Here is a 23333-nt window from a genome sequence, read left to right as displayed (position 1 = left end):
AGAGAATCTGGAAGAAATGGAAGAATTCCTAGAAACCTATGCACTTCCAAAACTGAACCAAGAAGAACTACAAAATCTAAATGCACCAATCACAGACAAAGAAATTGAAACCATTATTAAGAATCTCCCCAACAACAAAAGTCCTGGACCAGATGGCTTCACAAACGAATTCTACAAAACTTTCAGGAAACAGTTAATACCCATACTTCTTAAGCTAGTCCATAAGATTGAAGAAACAGGAATACTCCCTTCCACCTTCTATGAAGCCAACGTCACCCTGATACCAAAAGCTGATAGGGACAGAACAAAAAAGGAAAACTACAGACCAGTATCTCTGATGAACATAGATGCCAAAATATTAAACAAGATCTTGGCCAACCGGATACAGCAGTATATCAAAAAGATTGTTCATCATGACCAAGTAGGATTCATCCCAGGAATGCAAGGCTGGTTCAACATCCGTAAGTCAAACAATGTCATTCACCACATCAATAAAAGCAAAGCCAAAAACCACATGATTATCTCAACAGATGCAGAGAAAGCCTTTGATAAAATCCAATACCCATTCATGCTCAAAACTCTACAAAAAATGGGAATAGATGGGAAATTCTTCAAGATAGTGGAGTCTATATATAGCAAACCTACAGCCAACATCATACTCAATGGACAGAAGCTGAAAGCATTCCCCCTCAGATCGGGGACTAGACAGGGCTGTCCACTGTCACCGTTACTCTTCAACATAGTATTGGAAGTTCTTGCCATAGCAATCAGGCAAGAGAAAGAAATCAAAGGAATACAGATTGGAAGGGAAGAAGTCAAGCTCTCACTATCTGCAGATGATATGATAGTATACATAGAAAAACCTAAAGAACCCAGTAGAAAATTACTGGAAGTTAGTAGGCAATATAGCAAGGTATCAGGCTACAAAATCAATGTACAAAAATCAGTGGCATTTCTTTATGCAAACACTAAATCTGAAGAAGAAGACATCCAGAAATCACTCACATTTACTGTTTCAGTAAAATCAATCAAATACCTAGGAATAAAGTTGACCAAAAAAGTGAAAGACTTGTATGCTGAAAACTGTGAGTCGCTACTCAAGGAAATAGAAACTGATACCAAGAAATGGAAAGTCATACCATGCTCATGGATTGGAAGAATAAATATCATCAAAATGAATATTCTCCCCAGAGTCATATACAAATTTAATGCAATACTCATCAAAGTTCCACCAAGCTTCTTTAAGAGAATAGAACAAACACTACAATCATTTATCTGGAACCTTAAAACACCTAGAATTGCCAAAACCATGTTGAGGAAAAGAAACAAAAATGGAGGCATCACACTCCCAGACATTAAACTATATTATAAAGCCATTATCATCAAAACAGCAAGGTACTGGAACAAAAATAGGCACACAGACCAGTGGAACAGAATTGAAAGCCCAGAAATAAATCCCCACACCTATAGACATCTAATCTTTGATAAGGGGGCCCAAAGGATTAAATGGAAAAAGGAGGCTCTCTTCAATAAATGGTGCTGGGAAAACTGGGTTGAAACATGCAGAAGAATAAAATTGAACCACTTTATCTCACCAGAAACACAAATCAACTCCAAATGGATCAAAGACATAGATGTCAGACCAGAAACAATCAAATACTTAGAGGAAAACATTGGTAAAACACTTTCCCACCTATACCTCAAGGACATCTTTGATGAATCAAACCCAATTGCAAGGAAGACTAAAGCAGAAACAAACCAATGGGACTACATCAAATTGAAAAGCTTCTGCACATCCAAAGAAACTATTAAACAAACAGAGAGATCCCTCACAGAATGGGAGAAGATCTTCACATGCCAGACATCAGACAAGAAACTAATCACCAAAACATAGAAAGAGCTCAGCAAACTTAGCACCAAAAAAGCAAATGACCCCATCCAAAAATGGGCAGAGGATATGAACAAAACATTCACTACACAGGAGATCCAAAAGGCTAACAAACATATCAAAAACTGCTCTAGGTCACTGATTGTCAGAGAAATGCAAATTAAGACAACACTAAGATACCACCTCACTCCTGTAAGAATGGCATACATCAAAAAGGACAGCAGCAACAAATGCTGGAGAGGATGTGGGGACAGAGGAACCCTTTTACATTGCTGGTGGGAATGTAAATTGGTACAGCCTCTGTGGAGAGCAGTCTGGAAAACTCTCACAAGGCATAGACCTTCCATATGATCCAGTTAATTCCTCTCCTGGGGTTATACCCCAAGGACTCCATAACACCCAACCAAAAAGAGGTGTGTACTCCTATGTTCATAGCAGCACAATTCATAATAGCTAAAACCTGGAAGCAACCCAGGTGCCCAACAACAGATGAGTGGCTGAGAAAGCTGTGGTATATATACACAATGGAATACTATGCAGCTATCAAGAACAATGAACCCACCTTCTCTGACCCATCTTGGACAGAGCTAGAAGGAATTATGTTAAGTGAACCAAGTCAGAAAGATAAAGATGAGTATGGGATGATCCCACTCATCAACAGAAGTTGAGTAAGAAGATCTGAAAGGGAAACTAAAAGCAGGACCTGACCAAATTGTAAGTATGGCACCAAAATAAAAACCCTGTGGTGAGGGGTAGACATGCAGCTTCCTGGGCCAGTGGGGGGTGGGAGTGGGTGGGAGGGATGGGTCACAGTCTTTTGGTGGTGGGAATTGTGTTTATGTACACTCCTAGCAAAATGTAGACATATAAATCAGTAGTTAATTAATATGAGAGGGGGAAAATCAGTTGTACGTCTCAAAGTTTCTCAAAACACAAACTGAATCTTTTTAATATATAGGCTGTGTATTTGATATGCAGACTCTCTCAAAAGCCTAGACCAAGTAGATTAGAAGCATCCAATAGCACAGCTATATACAAGAAACTGGATACTGTACAGCAAACCCTAACAAAAGTACTTTTCAAAGTTAACCCAATTACCAAATAATGTGATGATAACATTAACTATCGACTGTCTTTTTGAACCCTAAGACAGCAGGAACCTCACATCTCCACTATAGAGCCCCTACTTCCCCCAGTCCTGGAACCCTTGGATAGGGCCCACTTTCCCGTGTGCGTCTCCCAATCCATAACAAATAATATTGCATCCACCGATCACAACCTAACCAACGCAACGATTGCCACCTCAACATGCTTCACCTCAGACTGTGTCCAGATACTTCACATGTGGAATGACAACCCTTCAGCTTCATTACTAAGGTGAGACCTCTCCTTTTATAGTACACTCTAATTTCATCTCAGGTGGTTCTCCTTCTAACAAAGTCCCATAACCTAGATATACACGAGTTTCTGTGAGAGAGAGCTTATGTTCACACGTATCCATAAACTACTGCAAAATATATACCTGAAAGCAGAAGTACACTAGAGTTTGCAGTGAGTACCTCCCTAACACTTCCTCTCCACTATTCCAAGCTTGGGATCCATGATTGCTCAACAATTTGTTTGGCTTCATATGTTAACTCTCTTTTCAATCACCAGGTTCCAGATGCCACCAGGATGCTGGCCAGGCTTCCCTGGATTGAAGATCCCACCAATGTGTCCTTGAGCTCAGCTTCCCCAGAGACACACCTTACTAGGGAAAGAGAGAGGCAGACTGGGAGTATGGACCGACCAGTCAATGCCCATGTTCAGCAGGGAAGCAATTACAGAAGCCAGACCTTCTACCTTCTGCAACCCTCAATAACCCTGGGTCCATGCTCCCAGAGGGCTAGAGAATGGGAAAGTTATCATGGGAGGGGGTGGGTTAAGGAGATTGGGTGGTGGGAATTGTGTGGAGTTGTACCCCTCCTACCTTATGGTTTTGTTCGTTAATCCTTTCTTAAATAAAAAATTTTTAAAAAATTAAATAAAAAAGAAATATAATTAGAAATTTAGAGATATTTGAGGAAAAAAATAGAGTCAAAAAGCACAGTCACCTAATAGTTTCAAATAAATATAACTCTATAGCACCGCCTGTATTTACCCTAAAAAAATGAACTCTTGCTTTATTCTTTTGGGATCATCATAATTCTTGTTCATGGTCTTTCAATTTGACCTAAGTGAAAAGCAGGACCTAAACAAGTACTGGACCACTAGTAGTATATCATCTAATATCCAAACTATCTGTCTCTTTTTCCTTTTCTCTCCCTCTCCCAAAATGTCAGATGAAAACATATCCTTCAAAGTTACAGAAATAAGCTAAATCCGAGAAAAGATCAAGAAGAAATGAGCCACCTGCCTAACTACAGTGTGTGGTCAGAGTTGCATCTTAGATATATCTGCACACACTAGTAATAAGTAAAAAGATTGATCAAGGAAATCTCCCCCCTTGCTTAGCTGACTGGTCAGGTGAACATCCAGTCTGCCAAAAATCGCGCCTCAGGTGAAGTGGTCAGTTAAAACAATTGGACATTGTTTTGAGTAACAATGCTTTCTATCTATATCCAACTACAATCTGCAAAGTTAATTTCTGCATCCCTCAACATTCTGCATGTTAGTGTGTGTATCCTGTACATCTCCAAGCCCCCACCTAATGTTAGTAAAATAAAAAAGCACTTATCTACAGGAAACTTATGTGGGTTATCATAACAGTATGAAGTACACTTAATTAATCATACTTCCTTTGATATAAATGACCATCTATGGTCACAGAGAGAATTAAATGAATACTGACTGAATTAAATGAATACTAATAACACAGCAATCAAAACAATTTACAATTATTTTTATGTAAAAATTCTTTAAAGATTTAAATGTGAGTATTTTTTAAAGTCAATCAAAATATACTCAATTATGATATCATCAAAAGGTCTGAGGTCCTTAAAACCAACTGTTTCTATTACTAGTTTACTTTTGACACAGTATTCAAATTTTAAATGTAAAATATTTCAGACCAAACTGTATGATTATTTAATTAGGAAAAAAAAAACACTTACTTCTGGATACCCTCACAAGTTCTGATACATTGAAAACTCCAGACTTTACAAAACTGTCCTCAAGGTATCCTGAAAATAAATATCAAAAGGAAAAAGATTAGCATAAACAGGAAGCAAAAATCAATGATTAAACACTAGGATTAATTCAAGAGTTTTTTAAACTAAGGTTAAGAACAAAACCTAAGCATGTTATAACAAACAAGTAAAAGAACTCTCTTGAATGCAAACCAGTCTGTTTGAAACAAAATAAAAAGGTTTAGGTACAAAATAATATACTAGGAAAAATTTCATTTTCCTTTCTAAATGTAGAGCATGCACGCATGAAGTCTCAGGGCTGTTGTTCAGTGCACTCCATTCAGTAGCACCTGGCAGACTAAAATCCATCCATTAAAAGAAGAAAGAAGGAAAGAAGGAAAGAAGGAAAGAAGGAAGGAAGGAAGGAAGGAAGGAAGGAAGGAAGGAAGGAAGGAAGGAAGGAAGGAAAGGGATGGGAAGGGAAGGGAAGGGAAGGGAAGGGAAGGGAAGGGAAGGGAAGGGAAGGGAAGGGAAGGGAAGGGAAGGGAAGGGAAGAAGGAAGAAAGAAAGAAAGAAAGAAAGAAAGAAAGAAAGAAAGAAAGAAAGAAAGAAAGGGAAAGAGGAAGGTAGGAAGGTAGGAAGGAAGGAAGGAAGGGAAGGAGGGAGGGAGGGAGAAAGAAAGAAAAGATAAAAAGAAGAAAACCATAACCACAAATAGCACCATGTTGGAATTACTTCTCTTGAAGCCACTGTTCTTTCACAAATCCATTCCTGATTAATGGAAAGTGGATTGCTCCTATCAACATTACCACCCTTGGTCCAGGGTAAAAAAACACAAAAGTCAAACTTGTACATAAGTCAATACTTTGTGCTTGGCTGTATTTCCTTGTACCTTTAATATTTCACATGACTTCAATGTTTTCACACTTTTGCCATTACTTTCTTGGGTTCCCCCATTTTAAGAACTGAATGCTTTTTCTGCTAAATGACAGTGCAGAAGTGTCATAATACCCTTCATTAGCATCCAGGTACAAAGTCTGTGGTGGCTGTGATGGTCCAGGGCAGGACCTTGAGTAAGTTGAGACCTGTACAGTAGAAGATCTAATTAGAGTCCCCATTAGTGATATGAACTCCCTCAAACACCACAGATGTCCCCGGGTTCATATCTACACAAAGGAGATGTTATGAAGGTTAAAAAGAGGGAACATCACAAAGGGGAATACACTTTCTTCTGCCCCAATAAGACATTCAAAAAGTCTTGAGAGACAAAGAGAAAGCTCACCATGTAGAGTATTTATGTTGCCATATGCACAACCCAGGCTCAAGTACTGGCACTACATGAGAGGTACATGTGACTATGGCAATAGAAGAAACTTCAATTTTGTGATGTCTATCTCTGCGTCAATAAATAAAACAACTCTGTGCAGAGAAATCATACATGCACAAGGCTCTGGTTAAAAAAAAAAACCCTCAAAATGAAGTACTTCCAAATGAATAAATGAATGAATTAAAGATTTGTTGTGATGACCAAAAGGATAAATTCAGTGTAAGGTGTAATTCAGCGTAGGAACAGATGCATCGGTATGAACACTCAAGTCAAAACCAGAACATGCTCCTAGGGAGATGGTTTAGTGGAAGAAAGCAGAACATGCAAGAATGGGGCCCCAGGGATTGATATCTGACATCATATATGCTGGAGCAATAATCTATATCTTCAGTGACCTGGGACTTAACTCCCAAGTGATTTCCCAGTGTGGAATCTTGCCTGCACTACTAAACATTACTACACACATTGCACCACTAATTTCTCATTTATAAGTTAATGATAATAAAATTACCTACTTTACAATGTTGTTATGAAATAAAATTATGAAATCCATAGAAGACACTGACTACTACTTAACCAATAAATTGAGATTGGACAGTGGAGTCAACAATCAATTGTATATTGAATTACATGTACTGAATTCCAGGAAGCCTCAAAGTATATGTAAATCTTCTTTTAGAAACTTTATCAAAGCAAAAAACACCACTTTTCACCTATACATAGTATGACTAGATGGAAAATTCCTTCATTAGCACATGCTTCACTGAGAAGTCAGGTATGTTTCAACACTGCTTAAAAACTACCCATCACCTTCTTTAGAAACTAAATGAAAGAATGAGAAGGAACAATGAGTCTTGATGCAATTACAAAACTTAGGTCTCATATTAACTCATTATTCTAAAGCGACAGAGAGAGAGATTTAAGATAACAAAAAGTTCCCATTTGACGTGGCTCTCTTTTAAGAAACTCCTATTTCTTGAGCAATTAATTTTTCATCAGGTTAAGGGCCAGTAAGATAGCTCACCTAGGAAGGTGCCTGTTTTGCCATGTGCACAATATAGCTTCAAAGCTGTGATGTCTATTTCTTTTATTTTTATTGCCACCAGGATTATCTCTGGTACCCAATGCAGCACTAGAATCCACTGAGCCTGCAGTCATTCCCCTCTCCCATTTCTATTTTATTTGATAGGACAGAGAGAAATTTAAAGGAACAGGGGAGAGAAAGAGGGAGAAAGAAGGATAAACATCTGCAGATTTGCTTCATTGCTTTTAAAGCATCCTCCCTGCAACTGGGGAACAGGGGTTCAAACCCAGGTCCTTGTATATATATGCAAGGTCATGTGTGTGGTCAACTGAGTGTGCCACCACTCAGCCCATCTGTCTCTCTATCTGAAAATATTTGGCCAAACTAGTGAAAGTCCAGCGACAAATAAAAATAACAATTTTCTCACCAGGTTAAATTCATTTCAGTGAATACTGAGCAACTTTGAAGTGGCCAGGCCATGAAGGCAAAAATGTATACTTAGGGGCAGGCAGTAGTGCACCTGGTTAAGCACATGTAGCGCAAAATGTATACTGAATTCTGCTATAGGGTTACAGGACATGGTATATTTAAAAAAATTCTAAACTTCTATGGCTTATCACTGCATATGCAATTTTATTACATGTTGTAGGTGTTTGAAATCACAGTACATTACACTACATTTTTTACACTACATTTTATATGTAAGAACCACTTTCTCCATGACCTGTTAATCTCCCAACGCCCGTACCATCTAGAAACAACTTCTTTCTTTTGTATTCTCATAACATGAAGCTTGTAGTTCTTTCACATCACTTTATACAATCAATTATTTTTTTTTAAAAAAAACTTGTTTTCAAGATTTGTGCTTCTTACTGCTTGATTGATTCCTTGTTTTGAGGAAATGATAAGATTTTGTCCACCTCCATATCTCTCTTAGTATAAAACAGTGACTGGGACCAGGAGATAGTTCATCTTGTAGACCTCACAATTTGTTGTGCATGATGCCCTGAGTTCAATCCTGGCATCATATGGGAGCAACACAGACAGCACTAAAAAGAGCTACATGGACAGTGCAGTAGCACTGTGGTTTCTCCCTTTACTTTCTTTTTTATTTTTTTAATTATTGTAGTTATGTTGTTGTTATTGATGTCATCATTGTTGGGTAGGACAGAGAGAAATGGAGAGAGGAGGGGAAGACAGAGAGGGGGAGAGGAAGAAAGACACCTGCAGACTTGCTTCACCACCTGTGAAGCGACTCCCCTGTAGGTGGGGAGCTGGGGGATCAAACCGGGATCCTTAAGCTGATCCTTGCACTTTGCACCACGTGTGATTAACCCGCTTCACTACCACCCAACTCCCTCTCCCTTTACTTCTTTTCTAATTTTTATTCATTAATATTTATTGGATAGAGACAGAGAGGGAAGGGGAAATACACACAGAGAGAGAGAGAGAGAGACACCTGCAGCACTGCTACACTGCTCGGAAATTTTCCCTCTGTCCTTGTGCACTGCAACACGTGAGCTCAACCAGGTGTGCCACCATCCAGTCCCCCTTGTCTTCCTGTTCCCTCCAATATAAAAAGATAAAATATTTGGAGAGGTAAAAAGTAAAAAAAAAAGTTGGGCTATGCAGGGGGTGGTGACTCAGTAGTATTGTATATATAAGAAGCCCTAGGTTCTTTCCCTGGCACCCATCAGAGCATTAAAAAAGTATATATTATTATACACAAAATTATATATAATTATTAAATGCACAGTATATTTTAAAATTTAACTTTTTGAAAGAAGGTCATAAATGGATATCTTAACTATATAATGATATAAACAAAGATTGCTTTAGATAAAATGACAACTATAACAACTGTGCTATTCCTTGGAACTAATTTGTTGAAGAGTTTATTCTGGTTTTTTTTTTTTTTGCTTCTTCTTTTTTGGTGGGGGTGGGTTTGGAGGAACTCATGCATATATGATTCCATCACTCTCAAGTTGATTTCATTTTTTTTTCCCAGAGAGAAGGAGAGAGCAGGAAGTAGGGAGGAAGATAGTTGCGACGCCAAAGCATCACTCCATCATCAACTTTTACCTGGTGTCATGGTATTCTCCCACTTAGCAGCAGGATTCAAACCTGGGACCTCATACATGGCAAAGTATATACTGACAAGGTAAACTGTCTCCTAAAGCTGCCTAGGTTTTGAGTAAAACAGGAAAGAACAAGGAGGGGGTTCAATTACATCTGATTTTAGTATGCTCTGATGTACAATTTTAAGCATTTAGTACAAAATAACTACCAAGAAACCAGTAATTGTTATTTTTTAATTGATGAGTGACAGATGGTGAACTGCTCAATATATACTGATTTGATATATATTTCATTTCATGTGTGATGCACTATATTTCAATATGCAGATGTCAGGTGTATTTTATTCCTAGTTGCTCCAATAAGAAATCAGTATTTCATTTGCCTCTAAGTCATTTCCACTACAGTAGAGAAGGAACCACCTCAAGCTAATCCTACTCATGGGGGAAGACAGCAAGGCACTCTGATTATCTTATAGAAAAGGGAAAACAATTCAGAACATACCAGGTGTTTCTCCCTTCCCCACAATCTAAAGAATTTGAATCTAGATAGGCTGACTGAAAGAGATCTTTTACTAGAACAATGAACGGGAACTGCTTTGACACTCATTGAACAAAACACCCCATCACATTTCAACTGGGGCTTTGCTTGTGCATGGAACACAATCAGAATTCACCAAAGGGAGGACTCCAAGGGATGACTGTTGATGCCTACTGAACATAACCCAATGGGAGTTGGGTTAGGTAGTAACAGGAAAAGGGTAACCTGAGATAAGGACCAGAAGCAGTAAGCTTTCACCTCTCTACATCTGTATGCAGCAAAGACTTTGCAATGGGCAGGAACAACCCAATATGAGGAAGGTAACGAAAAGAAACAACAAAGTACATAGATCATTAACAGGCTCTACTGACAAGCATGAGACAAGAGTTTAAGGTCCCTAGCAAATTAACTGGGGAGGATCCTGCAGGAGGTTGCAAGCCCCACAATTGTACAGAGGGTTAGACTCAGCAAAATGTAAGTTATTGCTGTTAACAGAACCCATCTAATAACCTTCAGGTTGCTGGGGTCTAGCAGAAATATAGTTTTCATGTGTTATGCAGACACTGTGAATCTAAACAGTGATATAAGGGCCAAAGATCCTAAAGCAATTTAGAGATATCCATATAGTAAGTTCTCTTCATCTACAAAAGGAAATATGCATATCTCTGAGGCAGAGCAGCTGCTTAATGGTTACAGAATACATTATACAACAGTTTCATTCAGGGAGCAAAAAACAACTCTGCATTTATGTGATGCTGTATTTACACTACATGTATGGTTTATCTTTTAAAAAATATATAACCAAGTAGAAAACAAAGACCTCTGAAAACTGAAAACTCTCAAAGGCAGTATCAAATGACATTATTTTAATTCTTTTTATATTTTCCTCTAACAAAAGCAACAATAAATCACTACTCAGAAGTTAATATAGTGTTTAACCTCCTTTACAAACAATAACAGAGGAACACAATAGCATATCTAACTGTTAATATCTCAAATTATAATCAGCACCATTTGAATGTTAAACAACATTTACATAGAAAATCCAAAGGAAGACTGATAACACTCATTTTTATAGTCTACTGTATTCTATTCTTGAAATTAAAAAATAAAGACACAGAAAGCAGTTATTAAATTCATGAAAGCTGTATTCAAGCATTTGAAGGACTGTTCACATAACTGGTGGATAAGACTTATTTTGTATAGTTCTAGGAACTGGTTTTGTTGTTGTTGGGAGGGGTATAATGAATAAATTTGTCACCAATTAGAAAAGTCTAGAAAGGAATATGTAATCTTAAAAATCTGTGCTCAATAACTGTACTATGATCTTCCAAATCCTAATTTCAGAGAATACTCACAATTTTCCTACAAAAGAAAAAACCCTGTGTCTGCAGAGGTAGGAGATTAACCAATAGTCAAAATATCCCTCCCCAACAGATTTAAGAATTCTCACTATGTGTATAAAATTAAATAAGACAATCTCTGAAGCCCATTGCAGTCCTCAGATTTCACTTTTTTATGTGTCTCCCTTCCTATGTTGGTTTTCTTGCATTATTCATCCAGATAAAGAACAGAGCACTAGGTATTTCATAGACATTTTCCAATTCTCTGATTTCAAATGCTCACTACCTTTAGCGGAACAACAACAAAAAGCCTAAACCCAATGAGTGCCAAGAGAAGATGAGAGAATATTTCTCACTAGTATTTGCCAATCTTCATGGAACTTTAGCTACCACAACTAACCCACCTGTGATTTTTCTCAAGTAGTGACATAAAATATGGTGATCTCTATCATCAGTTTCTCAGCTGAACTATCATGATTAAGGCCAGAAACTGTGATTCTAAAATAGACACATTAATCTTTGCAAAGAGAATTGCTCTCTGTACCAATATTGAACCTCAGTCTATAGCCAAGGATAACTTTCTAATATTAATTTAAAGCTAATTTTATCCCTTAATACGAAATGTAATTCCCTGATGATGATTTAAGTGATCTGGCAAAGAGTCAAAAGTAGTCTGACTTTAATATGTTCTTATGGTGCTACACTAATGTTATTTATATTTTTAGCATTTCCTTTCAGTTCTTTAAACTATTTACTACCAATATATGGAATATGTAATATGTATTCTTTGTGAAATTAAATTTATGTCTTGCTTTTTTTCCAATCAATATTATATTTTCCCCTTTAGCTTAGTTTTTGTAAAGCATGATTTTAACGACCATACAATATGACATTGCACATATGTGCATACTTCATATGACCATTCTATTATTTGGCATTTTAAGTTATTTCCCATTTTTAAAGTATTGTAACTAATATTATCATTAACATCTTTGTACACAAATACTTGTCAGCATTTCTCATGATTAAGCTAGAGTTCCCAGAAGTGGAACTGTGGGTCAAGGAACATAAACTCTTTAAAGTTCTTGGTAAAAAGTGTCAAATTGCTATCCATAAAGATTTTTGCTAATTTTTACAACCTCAGGCAGGGCACAAGCATATCCCTGTCACCACTCTGCTGCCAGAATTACACATTAGCAGGGATTTGTTTTGAACTGTGGCAAGAGATAGAGAAAAGATATAATTACATTAATGTCATCTTTTTCATTTATGTAATTTGAATGAGGTTAACGTTCAGATTTATATGCTTTATATCTTGAACAGAACACGTAGGACAAAAACTAGGAACTGTGCTAGCATAAACACTAGACTTTGTCTGTTAATTATTATGAAATAAAGTCCACAGTACCACTCAGTTCTTGCATATGGCAGTGCCAGACTGAAACTGGGACCTCAGGCATGCATATCCTTTGTTCCAATATTCAGTCAACTCCTAACCCTAGCAGAGATATTTTATTCCTACGACTAATAAGCAAATAATTTAGAGTTTCAGAGTGATAATGTTGCTCATTAATTGTTGACTGGCATTTTGTTTATCATTTGATAAATAAGCTTTTCCAGAATATTTAAGTTTTCTAATCAAAATGGTTTTGAGTATTAGTAAATTATTCTGTAGCAATAGTAAAAAGTTATTCTTTCTCTCACTTATAGTAGTTGGTTCTTATTCATGTTACCTGTCCATGAAATATGCCCTTTTTAAATTTAAAGTTGGATTGGTTTGCTATTAGTTACTTTCAAATTCTCTTTATGTGGTTGGAAAACTTTTGTGAATATTTTTAAATTGTTAAATTACCACAGTAGGGTTATGTGCAAACTTATAAAAAGGTTTGGATGACAGTTACTATTTTAATTCTCTGAGAACAACATGAGATTATCTTGGAAAGTCTTTAAATGTTTGGGAAAACTCATTGGTAAAATTTTCTTGCCAGGTTCTGTTATAAAAAATTCTTTAGACAACCTTGACTCTATAATGAATATAACATTTCTCTCTTATAGTCTTGAGCCAATCTTATCTAGCTTACAAGATAGTCATTGAAATTTAAGGATTTTAAAAACTTATTAACACAGATATTTATGGTTTACTGAGCAAATTGTGTTTTATTTCAGAGTGTAAATTAATATGACAAAATTTACTATAATTAAAATATATCAAAATATTAGTAGGAGCCAGGCTAGACCTGGATCACATGCATGACAAAGTAGCATACTATCCAAGTGAGTTATTTTACCACCTCTCTAATAAATAGAAACTAGTATTTCATTTTTAATGTGACACTAAAGCAAATTTCTTAAGTATTCTACACCTCATATTTCTCTTCTCCAAAATATAGGCATAGTGCCTACAAGTCATTAGGAAATCTGCATACTGTTTTCAAATAATAATAAAGGGACATCTCATTTTAAGAGCAGGGTAAGAGAGGGTACAACTTTCACCATAATAGGGAAGATCAAATAATAATAAATAGGGAGTTGAGCAGTAGTGCAGTGGGTTAAGCACAGGTGGCTCAAAGTGCAAGGACTGGTGTAAGGATTCTGGTTGAGCCCAGGCTCCCCACCTGCGGTGGAGTCACTTCACAAGCAGTGAACACAGGTCTGCAAGTGTCTATTTTTCTCTTCCCTCTCTGTCTTCCCCTCCTCTCTCCATTTCTCTCTGTCCTATCCAACAACAATGACATCAATAAAAACTACAACAATAAAACAACAGGGGCAACAAAAGAGAATAAATAAATATCAAAATAATAATAGAGCTCAATCAAGACAGTAACAATAAAGAACACAATGTGTAAAAGAAAAATGACTAATATATAGTCATACACAAAAACAAAGAAGCATCAGTCAGTAATGATTAAGATGAATTGTCATATAAATTATAATTAGCATGATAATGATTATGATTGGGTAAAAACACAGTGAAGAAAATGCATCATAACCCTCACATATGCCAAACAGTATTGTGAAGCAATAATAAAGAAAATTATTAAAATACAAGAAACTTGGTAAAAATGCAATTATAGTGAGAATGCATATATTTTTAATTAAATGTCATTATTAGACACAAGCTAACTTTATCAGTTGAATACTAGCTCTATTTTTGTTAAGCTGTCCATGGACTTTTTTTTTTTTTAATTGAGAGAGTTAATGCTTTACAGTGTATTCCCTGCCATATGTGTACAACTTCAGTATGTACCAGGGCCCCGAACTTTTCTCCCTCCCCTTCTTCACTTTCCCTCCCTAGTCCTTTGCTAGTCTAGTCCATGTTTCACTTTGTGTTCTCCCTCCCCATCCCTACTTTATTAAGGCCTGCCAGTAAGTGAGATCATTTTGTATTTGTCCTGATGTCCGTTTTTAAAAATATAGTCATGCTATTAGCTGTAAAGAAAACTATTTTTTCCAGCCAAGGTTTCAGCTTCAATGGTTCCACTGCTGTCAATTATTTATTTATTTATTAGATAGAGGGTGAAAGAGGGTGAGAAAGAATGATGAGCAGAGACACCACAGCACTGCTCCTCCACAGCTTGTGGAACTTCCTCCTTTCCTGTGTGGTGGCTTGGGGCTCAAAGCTGAATTCTTGCTCATAGTAAAATATATACTGTACCAGGTGAGCTACCTGCTGGTCCCCCAAAATTTATAGATTCATAAAGGCAGAGTCTTTTTCAGGCTATACCATCTTAATTTTATCATATAAAATGATAGGTATAAATAAAAAGTGCTCAACTTTGAAACTACCTGGCAATTAATAAAAGCCAAAATTGCTTACTAAAAAAAAAAAAAAAAGCTTCAATGAGCTAAATAAAATGATTATTTCATAGAACAGAAAAATCATTTTGAGCTTTATTATGAAAATAAAAGAGAAATAGAGAAATAAAATATAACATAAAGAAAACATAACCACAGAAAACAAATACACTGAAAGAATAAGAGCTGAAGAAATAGCCGAGTTTGTACACATGCATGAGGCTCCAGATTCTATTTCCAGTAATTTCAGTAGCCAGAGTTGAGCAGTGTTTTGGGCAAAAACTACTTAACATCATCATTCAAAAATAATAATTATAATAGGAAAAAACATAACATTTATTAATTACAATTTTAAAAACAAGTTAAAACTGTTTAGTAATCTATAAAATAAACAAAATTGAACAAAGTGAGGAAACTTGAATAGGTCAATTACCTTAGTGCACTGATTCTTATAGTTTGCTCCCATTGGAAACATCTGGAGCTCTTGAAAAAATACTTATGCTGTACAACCACCTGCAGCTATTCTTATCTAACTCATATGGCTGTGACCTAGACATTAAGGGCATTGTAAAAGTTCCCTAGGTAATTCAAATGTAAAGTCAAATCTGAAAAGTATAGCAACTTGTTATGCAAAATAGGTTTCCAGAGGCAACAGTACTGAGATAACCTAGAATTTGTTAAATAAGAGGCAGCTCTGGCTTTACCCCAGACTGTCAGAACCAGAATTTGTGGTTTAACAAGATCTGCAAGATAAGCACTTAAAAATTTGAAAGCCCTAGAACAGAATGAAAATTGATTAAAGAACCACCTTTAAAGTGGTATCAGGTACAGATGGCTACACAGCTGGATTTTGTTTATCCTATATACAGCCATACTCTAGCAAATTTTCTTATGAAAAAGGCTCTCTCCTGAATCTTTAATACTCCAGGCAAACCTGAATTTGAAAAGTTGCAATCATCATCATCATCAAAATAAAGTGAACAAAGGCCAATCATACATATAAATTGAAACTTCAAGAATCTATAATCAAATACTATCGAACAAATACAGTAATGTTTAAGAAAAAACTCAAAATGGGGGGGGGCAGGCAGTGGTGCATCAGGTAAAGAGCACATAGTACAAAGCACAAGGAACCTCACAAGGATCACAGTTCGAACCCCGGCTCCCCACCTGCAGGGGGTTCACCTCACAAGTTTACAAGTGGTGAAGCAGGTCTGTAGGTGTCTTTCTCTCCCCCTTGCTTATGAAGAAAAGAAAAAAAAAGGCTTTCTATGAAATTTTCTTCTAATTCTTTTTTTTATTTCTTTATTGGGGAATTAATGTTTTACATTCAACAGTAAATACAATAGTTTGTACATGCATAAAATTCCCCAGTTTCCCATATAACAATATAACCCCCCTAGGTCCTCTGCCATCCTTCTTGGACCTGTATTCTACCCACCCACCCACCCACTCACTCTCAGGCAGAAGTTGAAAAAACAAGATCAGGGGAAAAAAAAAAAAAAGTAGAACCTGAAATGGAATTGGCCTATCGCTTCTAATTCTTTTTTTATTTAACCTTTTTCCCTTCTGGATTTTAGTGATGTAAAGCTTCCCCTTTTCAATATCTTCTTACTTTTCTTCTACTTGTAGGGTAGTCTATACAGATTTAGGGTTTGGTCTAAAAAAATATCAGCTTCCCCAGAGACACACCTTACTAGGGAAAGAGAGAGGCAGACTGGGAGTATGGACCGACCAGTCAACGCCCATGTTCAGCGGGGAAGCAATTACAGAAGCCAGACCTTCTACCTTCTGCAACCCCCAATGACCCTGGGTCCATGCTCCCAGAGGGCTAGAGAATGGGAAAGCTATCATGGGAGGGGGTGGGTTATGGGGATTGGGTGGTGGGAATTGTGTGGAGTTGTACCCCTCCTACCTTATGTTTTTGTTCATTAATCCTTTCTTAAATAAAAAATTAAAAAAAAAATAAAGATGGCTTTCCTATAACAAATAAAGGTCTCAATACAGGTTGAGAGTGAGAAGCCAAGAATTGACATAACTAGATCTGAATTCCTGACTTATTTCTTAGCTGTACAACTTAAGTATAAATAAATTTTAAAAAAAGAATAGCGATAATCATATATTATTGGATAGTTGGGGTAATTTACTTACTCTGTGCTAGATTGTATATTAAAACAGGCTTTTTTTTTTTTTTAACCATTATTCTATTTTCAAATTTGCTCCGCTTTCATTAATGCCTTTTTAAATTTGTTTTGGTCCATACTGGGGCTTCACCACTCTGGCTAACTTTTTTAGATAGAAAGAAATAGAAGGAGAGAAGGAAAGACACAATAACTTAACAAAAAACATCTAAACTTCCTTCAGTGTGGTGAGGGCCAGTCTAGATGCCAAGTTATGTACATGGCAGAGCAGACATACTATCCAGGTGAACTATATTGTGGCCCTTACTAATTACTGAATACTAAGACTATCTGACCTTCCAACTACCATTTGTAAACTGGAAATAATAATGATGGTGGGTGCATAGATTAGAGCTATAAATTAACATTGCACATCAATTGTTTAAATTCATTAAAAGTATATCACCAATGACAATGGCACTCATTAGTTGTAGTACTACAACTAGTTTTAGTTAAAGTTGATAAGCACAATTCTCTGTGACCTATCTGTTCCTTCAACTAGTGAGCTCCCACTGTGAAGAGGTGAATGCTATTCATTAGATATGTGAGACCCTACCAGGTATTGCATGAAAACTTAACAAAACTTAAGTCTATGATGGCAGAGAGGAGAAATTTTATAAAGGGTCTGTCTATGGTTCTAAGGAGTCAAACATTAGCCCAGAATGGGGAAGTCTGTAGAATTCACATCAGAAAATGGAATCAGATTACTAGGGGTCTTTGAATACTCATGTATCCTACCTTTCTATTTCCAAACTCTACTTTTTCCCAGGGTTTAGTCTTCAAATTTTCTGTAGAAAAAACAAAACAAAAAAAAGACAAAAAAAAAAACCTCTAAACCTAGGGGAGGTAGAATTAAATGTAATCATCTACAGTTCCTCAAGAAACCAAAACTGCTAATATTTATGAGATAAGAGGAAAAAAAACACTGATTGTAAATTCAATCTAACTACACTGCTCATATAGATAGTTATGAGATAAGCTTCCAAGATTCTAGCAAGAGGTTATCCTTCCATCCTGGTTTTAAGTATTCATAACAGGATTTGGGGGCATTTTATGTATCCTTATGGATATTTTAGTGAAGAGTTGTGAGAACATGAATAAGAAGCTAAGGCAGAACTGTGAACATAATGCCTGAGAATATCTCATTTTAAATCTCATTACTCTTTAGCAAGCTTTTCTGTTGTTGCTGCACTTTGGGAAGCTGATCCTATTTATACTAAACAAACAAAAAAGACCTAAAAATTATTGTAGACATTTGTTATAAAATTTACAGAAACCAAGATGGATGATACTTTGGTGTTAACAAAAGTCAGGCATAACTCACGGAAGACTGGCCCCAAAATGAGTGCAGCCTAGAATGTTCCCAGCTGTGACCATTAGGGACTCAGGGGTTACACAGGCTCCTGTGCTAAATATGAATACATCTGGGCCTTAGGTCAGGTTGATGGGGTAAACAGTTAATTTTATTCAAAGAATTTTCTTCAAGTGTGGGAGATATTCTCTGCCTAATAATAATAATCCAATTTTCTAGCCCTATTCTTAACTCTGACACCAATCTTCCAAGACAATATTTTTTTTACCATGTTAGCTATCAAATTCAAGCAAAAACTAAGTCATGGGCTCCTAGGAACATACCTAAAATAGACTTCCTCGTGTATTTCTACCCTAAAATTCCTATTCTCATCTGCTCTATTCCTACTTTTTGGTTCCTGTTGATTAATAATGTGTCCTGCTTTATATGTTATCACTGTTCAGCCACCAAGTTGCAAATGCTATAATGATTCCATCCTGACTTTCATGGGCAGTTGACATCACCAAGTATGCCAGAACCTCCTCTCTCCAGAGCCCTAGTCCACTAGGGAAAGACAGAAACAGAGTGAGATGTATGGACAGACCTGCCAGTGCACATATCCAGCAGAGAAAAAATTACAGAAGCCAGAACTCCCACCTTCTGTACCCCAGGAGGAATTTTGGTCCATATTCCCAGTAGGGGAGAGATGATATGGGAAGATGACCAGAGGGTTCTGAACTTTATTACCAACAAGACCCAGAGAGAGAAGAGGAAAAAATGAAAGACATTAAGAAGTAGTAATAAGTGTGACCACGATTTGGAAGGGATGAGTGGGCAGGAACATAGGAGAAAATGGCCAAATATATATATAAATATAGACAGTTACAGAAATAATAGTCAACCTATATCTGCAACCTTGAGAGAACTACTGTAGTTTCCAATGGAAGGAGTAGGGATACAGAACTCTGATTGTGGAAATGGTACAGAATTATACCCCTGTTATCTTATAATTATGTAAAACAGTATTAAATCATTAATTTTTTAAAGATTATACATATATATATATACACACACACACATATATGATGAACCAGAGCAGGCACAACAATATACTGCTAATATGTGGCTGAATCAAGTCTTTTCAGTAAATTATGCTAGATGAATTGAAAATTCATATGGAAGGAAAAAGGACATTAACATTTATCTCATCCTCTGTGTGGTATAACCCCGTAATCTAATACTACTCAATAATAAAAAATTATAAAATTCTAATATTTGTAACAACTGATATGAAAGTATAAGTATTTTTAGAGTGAGGCAGTTAAGATTTGGCACCAAAAATCTTCTTTTAAAAATATTTTGCCTTCCTCATCTGGTGGTAGAAGAGTAATCTCATCACTGGCTATGCCTCTGTATTTCTTTCCAAGTGCTCTCAAACAAACCTCATATATACTTCTTTTTCATCTGCCAACACTACATGGGTAACATAGCTCACATGTGTTACTTTTGGATATTGTATAGGACATAAAGCATATAAAACACCAGAGTCCTTTTTTATAACTCAATGAATATTAGCATCATGAATCTTTTCTTACTTAGAAAATTTAATTCTGCTTAAATATTAGTTTAATTCACAAAATGACCCCAATAGAAAATACCAAATTTGAAACTAAAAATTCACTCTGTGAAGCAAAATGCTGCAATATAAATGGGGCCACTACCTTCCAGTACATCATATCATTGCAATGTATGTGTTTGTCATGTTTTTCATATCAACAAACATGTGTACATGATGATTTCAATAAGATCAATCTGAAAGTGGTTTTCCTGTTTTCTCCATTACAATGTCATGGATATAAGATATATTAAATTTATGGAATTATGACATGGGAGGAATACCTCTACTGGGACCAAGGAATGGAAATAGTTCAGTGAAAACAGGTATCTGTGCCTAAGGAGCCGCAAGGTCCTTAAAGGTCAGCATATAAATTAAAAGACCCAAAAAGATGTGCAATAACTTTGAAAACCCAACCCTGATTTATCTCCTAAGTTTTTATACAATCAATGGCATTATTGTGTAAATGTCAACAAAAGACAAATTACCACACTAAAGTACTTACTGAGATTACTCAATACCTTGAAACTTCTTTACAGTTACAGAAAAAAGAAGAAATGACACTTTCGTTGATTTGCCTGCTAAATTTTATTCTTCTATCTTGTGAAGTAGACTTTTTTTTTTCTTAATAAATTTATTCACAAAAAAAAAGTGAGGTTGCTGAGGGGTGGGGGTCTGTACATGGGTAGGGGATGTGGTGGGCGGGGGGGAGGGGCTCTGTAAATGGGTCTTGGAGACTTCCAGAGTGAAGGATGCTTTCCAATAAAAAAAAATAATGGGTGCTACAACCACCCCCTCCCACCTCCCCGATTAAAAAGACACAAAAATAGACATCTCTGAGGTAAACTGGGAGCTTGGGACTTGAAGACAGAGATGGTATCCCAGGGGCCAGCCGGGCAGGAGTGTCACAGGCTGCGTGGGGGCTCCTACGTTAGTTGGTAGAACAGCACATAGCCCTCGCTGGATGCCAACTGGTTTTCACTGATGGGGGACACACGGGAGTCATTGTAGACATGCCAGCCAGTCTGGCAGCGGCACAGGGCCGTGTAGTGGCCATAATGGACGCTGCCTGAGTGGTTGCACAGCGCGTAAAGCTGGTACACAGGACTTCCCACTTTGTCATTGGCAAAGTCCCCAAGGCTCAGTCGCTGCAAGGGAAAGTCCACACCTACTGAACTTTTCTTGATAGAGCCTCGGGAGGCAGAGAACCGATTGAGATGGAGCACGAGGATTCGGGGAAATCTTTGTACAGTCAGCTTTTTGGTACTTCTTGTTTTCTGCCGACACCGGTCACACACTGGGGCATTCTCCGACTCAAGCTCCTCTTCCTTGGTGAAAAGGCTGAAACAGTCCCGGAGTGACACCTTGCCCCCAGCAAATCCTTTCTTGGGGATGGGCAGGGACAGGTCACAGAAAACTTCAAAGGTTGTGGAGCGATATCCACAGGCCTGGCACTTGAGACAACTTTTCAGCTGGCCCACAAAGAGGTCCACAATCTTGCTGTCCTCTCGCTCCAGGTAACGCTTCCATATCAGGTTGGCACGGTCATCATCGCTTAAGTCTGGTTCTTCTAGCATCACTCCTCCATGGCGGGCTGCAGAGGAGGCTGCATTGCTGGCCAGGATTGGGGGAGCTCGGCGGCCTCGACGGTTGATTTCAAGGTGCAGCCGCTCCATAAGGAGCGTCAAGAACTCTTGGGCATCTTGCTGGCTGTATCCGGAGAAGGAGGGCACGTATTTCTGGAAGACAGCTCGGAACCGAGTAGGATTCACAGCTTCGCAAGAGTCAGGGTGCCACAGGGCACCGATCACATCAGCAAAGGCTTCAGTGAGCTCCTGGGCACGGCCTCCTCCAGGCACCTCCTGCCAGAAGTCCCGCAGTGGCCGGGTGCTGCTCAGGCACTGCAGCATGGCGTTTAGGAAGCACGTGTTCCCCAGGTTCCGGAGGCCAACATGTCCAGAGCCCAGCAGCAGCGTGTGATGAGCCATCTTGTCATCAGAGTAGAAAGGCTCAGAGGACCGGGCAGAAATCACGTGGAAGGGGCCTTGGGAAGCTGGGGGCTCCGTTCGTATGCTGAGCAGAGTGGGGGGGCCAGGGAAGCCCCCCAGGCGGCGGAGGGAGGTGCTCCGTCTTAGAGTAGGGGGCTCCGGCCGGAGTGCCAAACGGCTCAGGGCAGCGCCCAGCTCCCCAGTGCTGCGGTGCCCACCCAGGGCAATGCCCATGGGCCGCAGGTCCCCACTGCTCACAGACTTGGAACGGGTGAGGTTGGTCCCGGATGGGAGTGGCACAGCCACAGTCAAAGGTGGGGAGCTGGGCAGTGGGACACCATGATCAGCCCGTAGAGGGCCCCTGGGGCGAGAGTTCGAGGTCCAGCCCCGGCCCAGCTCCAGTTTCTTGAGCCGCTCCTCAGGGGGACCTGGCCGGGGAGGCAGGGGTCGCAACATGGGGTTTGGCCCAGGGACAGGGGCTCGCCGTTCCTTGCTTCGGGCCCGGGGGGCAAATGGTAGCTTGGATCCCAGGCGGGGCTGGACATTAATAGGTGGCTCCCGGGCCCGGCCCAGGCGGTGCTCAGAGGCCTGGGGCATTGTGGACACCAGGGCTGGACCTGTCCTCTAGCAAGGCGGCGGGGGAGGTCAGGGGGACCAAACCCCCGCTCAGGCCCACCCCTTCCGGGCCCGGTGCAACCCCTGCGCGAGCCCGGCTGCAGCTCCAGCAGCAGCTGGAGACTCTCCCGCCGCAGAGGCCGCCGCCATCTTTTTTTGGTCCCCGTAGAAAGACTTTTAAGGAGCAAGGTGTATTATATAACTACTTAGTATTTTGTCTGGCATACTGCTATAGAACATACTGCTAGAGAATTGAGCCTCCTTTCCAAGATAATTCTTTAATATGCAAGCGGGGGTGTCCCCTGAGTACCTGTGTATGGAACAATACATCCAGTAAGTTTCTGCAGAGTTCACTGAATTTAACTAGCATGGAGCAAGTCCACCATATCTGTGATACAGAACAAATCCAGCTTTCCAACTGTGAGGAGAAAAGTGTTTTGCACTATTAAATTGTAGCCATATGTAGCAAAATCAAACCTTGCAGATATGAAGAGGGGAAATAACTTAAATTGAGAAAGAACCTCAGATGCAGACAGTCACTGTG

At 38.4% G+C, this 23333-nt stretch overlaps 2 protein-coding genes across 11 annotated transcripts in view; both read right to left on the bottom strand.

Annotated features, from left to right (window-relative positions):
* The window catches only part of NFIB (nuclear factor I B), a 288405-nt gene that overhangs the window by 86938 nt on the left and 178134 nt on the right, over positions 1-23333 (bottom strand). For all 10 annotated transcript variants that reach the window (XR_009552015.1, XM_060199571.1, XM_007535865.3 and 7 more), the window contains exon 4: positions 4981-5049. Coding sequence is in view for 9 of the 10 variants with exons in the window: in XM_060199571.1 (XP_060055554.1) it covers positions 4981-5049 (69 nt within the window). In the remaining variant the exon portion in view is untranslated. The remainder of the gene's footprint in view (positions 1-4980; positions 5050-23333) is intronic.
* On the bottom strand, positions 21024-22902 carry LOC103125155 (ubiquitin carboxyl-terminal hydrolase 21). The gene has a single exon (XM_016193522.2). The coding sequence runs from the start codon at positions 22769-22771 to the stop codon at positions 21113-21115; it is 1659 nt and encodes a 552-aa protein (XP_016049008.2). The 5' UTR covers positions 22772-22902; the 3' UTR covers positions 21024-21112.

This window comes from Erinaceus europaeus, chromosome 10 (genome assembly GCF_950295315.1).
Source record: "Erinaceus europaeus chromosome 10, mEriEur2.1, whole genome shotgun sequence".
NCBI lineage: Eukaryota > Metazoa > Chordata > Mammalia > Eulipotyphla > Erinaceidae > Erinaceus > Erinaceus europaeus.
The sequence above is the reverse complement of the archived record's forward strand: the minus strand, read 5'-3'. Positions and strand labels throughout refer to the sequence as shown.

What these genes read in the sequence shown, in the direction of transcription:
- LOC103125155 (XM_016193522.2), bottom strand. Translation starts at nt 22,771, where the DNA reads ATGCCCCAGGCCTCTGAGCACCGCCTGGGCCGGGCCCGGGAGCCACCT.